We start from the raw sequence: 2,812 nt of genomic DNA, 5'->3' as shown, positions 1-2,812 counted from the left end.
TGGGAAATGGGGTGCGCACCCAACTCCAGAGAGGGGGCAGGTGGAGTGTTTGAAAAGGAGCGCTCCCACCCGGAGGCTCTGTGTTTATTTTTGCTAGAAGCGTGTTTTCCCTTCTATTCCCCTGGCTCCCAGGGACCCGAGTGTACAGCCCTCCAGAGTGGATCCGCTACCATCGCTACCACGGCAGGTCGGCGGCCGTGTGGTCCCTGGGGATCCTGCTCTACGACATGGTGTGCGGAGATATCCCTTTCGAGCACGACGAGGAGATCATCCGGGGCCAGGTTTTCTTCAGGCAGAGGGTCTCTTCAGGTATTTTTCTTGGTAGCCCCTTGTTCAGGGAAAAAGAGGAATCACAGGGCTGTGGGTTCCCCAGGACCAGGGTTCAAATTCCGGAGAAGTTCGTTTCCCGGGCCATGCCATGATGCCTGGCTAGCAGAATCCGTGTGATCTTGCTTTGGGGAGGCCAGAGGATGAATGTAGAGCACATGTGTGAACATATTAAGAGAAGAATCTGGTTCCTCGGGAAGATTTCTTGGTACCAACAGAGACCTGATCCCGCAGCTCCTGGTGGCTTTGCCAGGGAATGACAAGTTGAGGTCTCGTAGCTCTCGCCCTTAAGGCGGTAGCTCTAAATATTGCGGTTTCAGTGACCTCACTGTGGGCGTGTTCGTGTTTGTAAGTCTGTGAGCGATTGAATCACCTCCTTGCGCTCAGCGGCGTCTCACCAGAATCCCTTGTCATCATCTTTCCTATTTCTGGTGAGTGGGTGTCGTGGGAAAGGCCCCAGCTATTGAAGTTTGAAAACCACAGGTTTAAGAGGGGAAAGCCATTTTTTAGCTGAACGCGGAGTGGAAGATCCAGATATAGTTCACCCCTTCCTACTGAAGAGCACCTGGCAGTGTTCTGGGAAGTGCCTGCAGGCCTTGAGACCCCCAGACTCGCAGGCCTCTGGGAAGCAAATTGCAAAGCTGTTTGCATTATAAAACCACGTTGAGTCATTCATAACCTCTGTCTGTTTTGCTTTCTGCAGAGTGTCAGCATCTCATTAGATGGTGCTTGGCCCTGAGACCATCTGATAGGCCGTCCTTCGAAGAAATCCAGAACCATCCGTGGATGCAAGACGTCCTCCTACCCCAGGAAACTGCTGAGATCCACCTGCACAGCCTGTCTCCAGGACCCAGCAAATAGCAGCCTTTCGGGCAGGGCAGGTCCTTCCCTCCCTGTCAGATGCCCCAGGGAGGGGAAGCCTCTGTCTCCGAGAACCAGAGAACACTTCCCGCCAAGCAGGACAGTGCTTGATACAGGAACAACATTTACAACTCATTCCAGACCCCAGGGCCTGGAGGCTGCTTCCCAAGGGGGGAAGAGACTCCGCTCCAGGCGTCCTAGGCCTCAACCCCTCCCGTAGATGCTCTCTCCTTCCCGTAGATGTCCGGGCGTTGGCTGGGCTCTGAAAATTCCCTGGGGGGCGGGGGGTGGGGGTGGGTCGGAGCCCACCATGGAACTGTCCCCTTCGTCCTGAGCTCTGCTGAATGCCGCGATGGGTCGGGGAGGGGGGGGAACAGGTTGGGATGGGATAGGACTAGCACCATTTTAAGTTCCTGTCACCTCTTCCGACTCTTCTGAGTGCCTTCTGTGGGGACTCCGGCTGTGCTGGGAGAAATACTTGAACTTGCCTCTTTCCTGCTGCTTCTCCAAAAATCTGCCTGGGTTTGGTTCCCTGTTTTTCTCCCCCTCCCCTCTCCTTTACATGAAAGGTGCCATGGAAGAGGCTACAGGGCCAAACGCTGAGCCACCTGCCCTTTTCCTGCCTCTCTTAGTAAAACTCGGAGCGAACTGGTCTTCCTCTTTAGTTTTTACTTAACTGTTTCCAAGCCAAGACCTCACACACAAAAAATGCACAAACAATGCAAATCAACGGAAAAGCTGTAAATGTGTGTACAGTCGGCATGGTAGTCTACAAAAGGATTGTAGTTGATCTAATTTTTAAAAAAAAGTGTTGCCTTTAAGTTATTTTACCTGTTTCTCTCTCTCTCTCTTTTTTTTTTTTCTGGTTTTGAAAGATGAGCATTCTAACCTGGAGGTCAATGTTATGTATTTATTTATTTATTTATTTGGTTCCCTTCCTGCTCCAAGCTTCCACAGCTGCTGCCCTCATTTTCTTCCTTCCTTTCCTCCTCTGACTTGGGGACCTTTCGGGGAGGGCTGCAACGCTTGCTCTGTTTGTGGGGTGATGGGACTCAGGCCGGACAGCTGCCACAGCTCCCTGACTCCGCGGGGCTCCGCACCCACTTACCCCAGTGGGTCGGGCTCCGTGGTGGTGGGGGATGGCATTGCTGACTCGTGTACATAGGGTAGAGATAAGAAAAAGCAGTTCTGGATGGTGTGCCTTCCGGATCCTCTCTGGGGCTGTGTTTTGAGCAGCATGTAGCCTGCTGGTTTTATCTGAGTGAAATACTGTACAGGGGAATAAAAGAGATCTTATTTTTTTTTTTTTTTTATACTTGGCGTTTTTTGAATAAAATCTTTTTGTCTTAACTTGTCGCTTCTCGTTACTGTCCGGGCAGACCCAGGCTGATGAACATTTCCTGAGCACTTGCTGAGTGACAAGCCTTGTATGTGTAGAATGGGAACTTGAAGACTATACCCAGTTAACTTTTTTTTTTTTTTGAGAATTATTTTAATATTATTTTCCAGCTTGATCAGTGAGAGAGGGGAAGTGAGAAAGGAAGCTACCAGGTTCAGGACTTAAACCGTGGTTGGCCATTTGGAAGTCCAGCACCCTTGCCACCCCACCTGTTGGACCTGCAGA

At 51.1% G+C, this 2,812-nt stretch overlaps 1 protein-coding gene across 1 annotated transcript in view; it reads left to right on the top strand.

Annotated features, from left to right (window-relative positions):
- Positions 1–2,538, top strand: part of PIM1 (Pim-1 proto-oncogene, serine/threonine kinase) — a 4,808-nt gene extending 2,270 nt beyond the window's left edge. The window contains 2 exon segments of the mRNA XM_006148625.3: positions 133–309; positions 1,031–2,538. Coding sequence (XP_006148687.1) covers positions 133–309; positions 1,031–1,188 — 335 coding nt within the window. The 3' untranslated portion in view covers positions 1,189–2,538.
- The last annotated feature ends 274 nt before the right edge of the window (positions 2,539–2,812 follow it).

The sequence above is a fragment of the Tupaia chinensis genome, unplaced genomic scaffold (assembly GCF_000334495.1).
Source record: "Tupaia chinensis unplaced genomic scaffold, TupChi_1.0 Scaffold000238_1, whole genome shotgun sequence".
Classification (NCBI taxonomy): Eukaryota; Metazoa; Chordata; class Mammalia; order Scandentia; family Tupaiidae; genus Tupaia; species Tupaia belangeri.
Note: the sequence above shows the minus strand (reverse complement) of the source record. Positions and strands in the feature narration are given on the sequence as shown.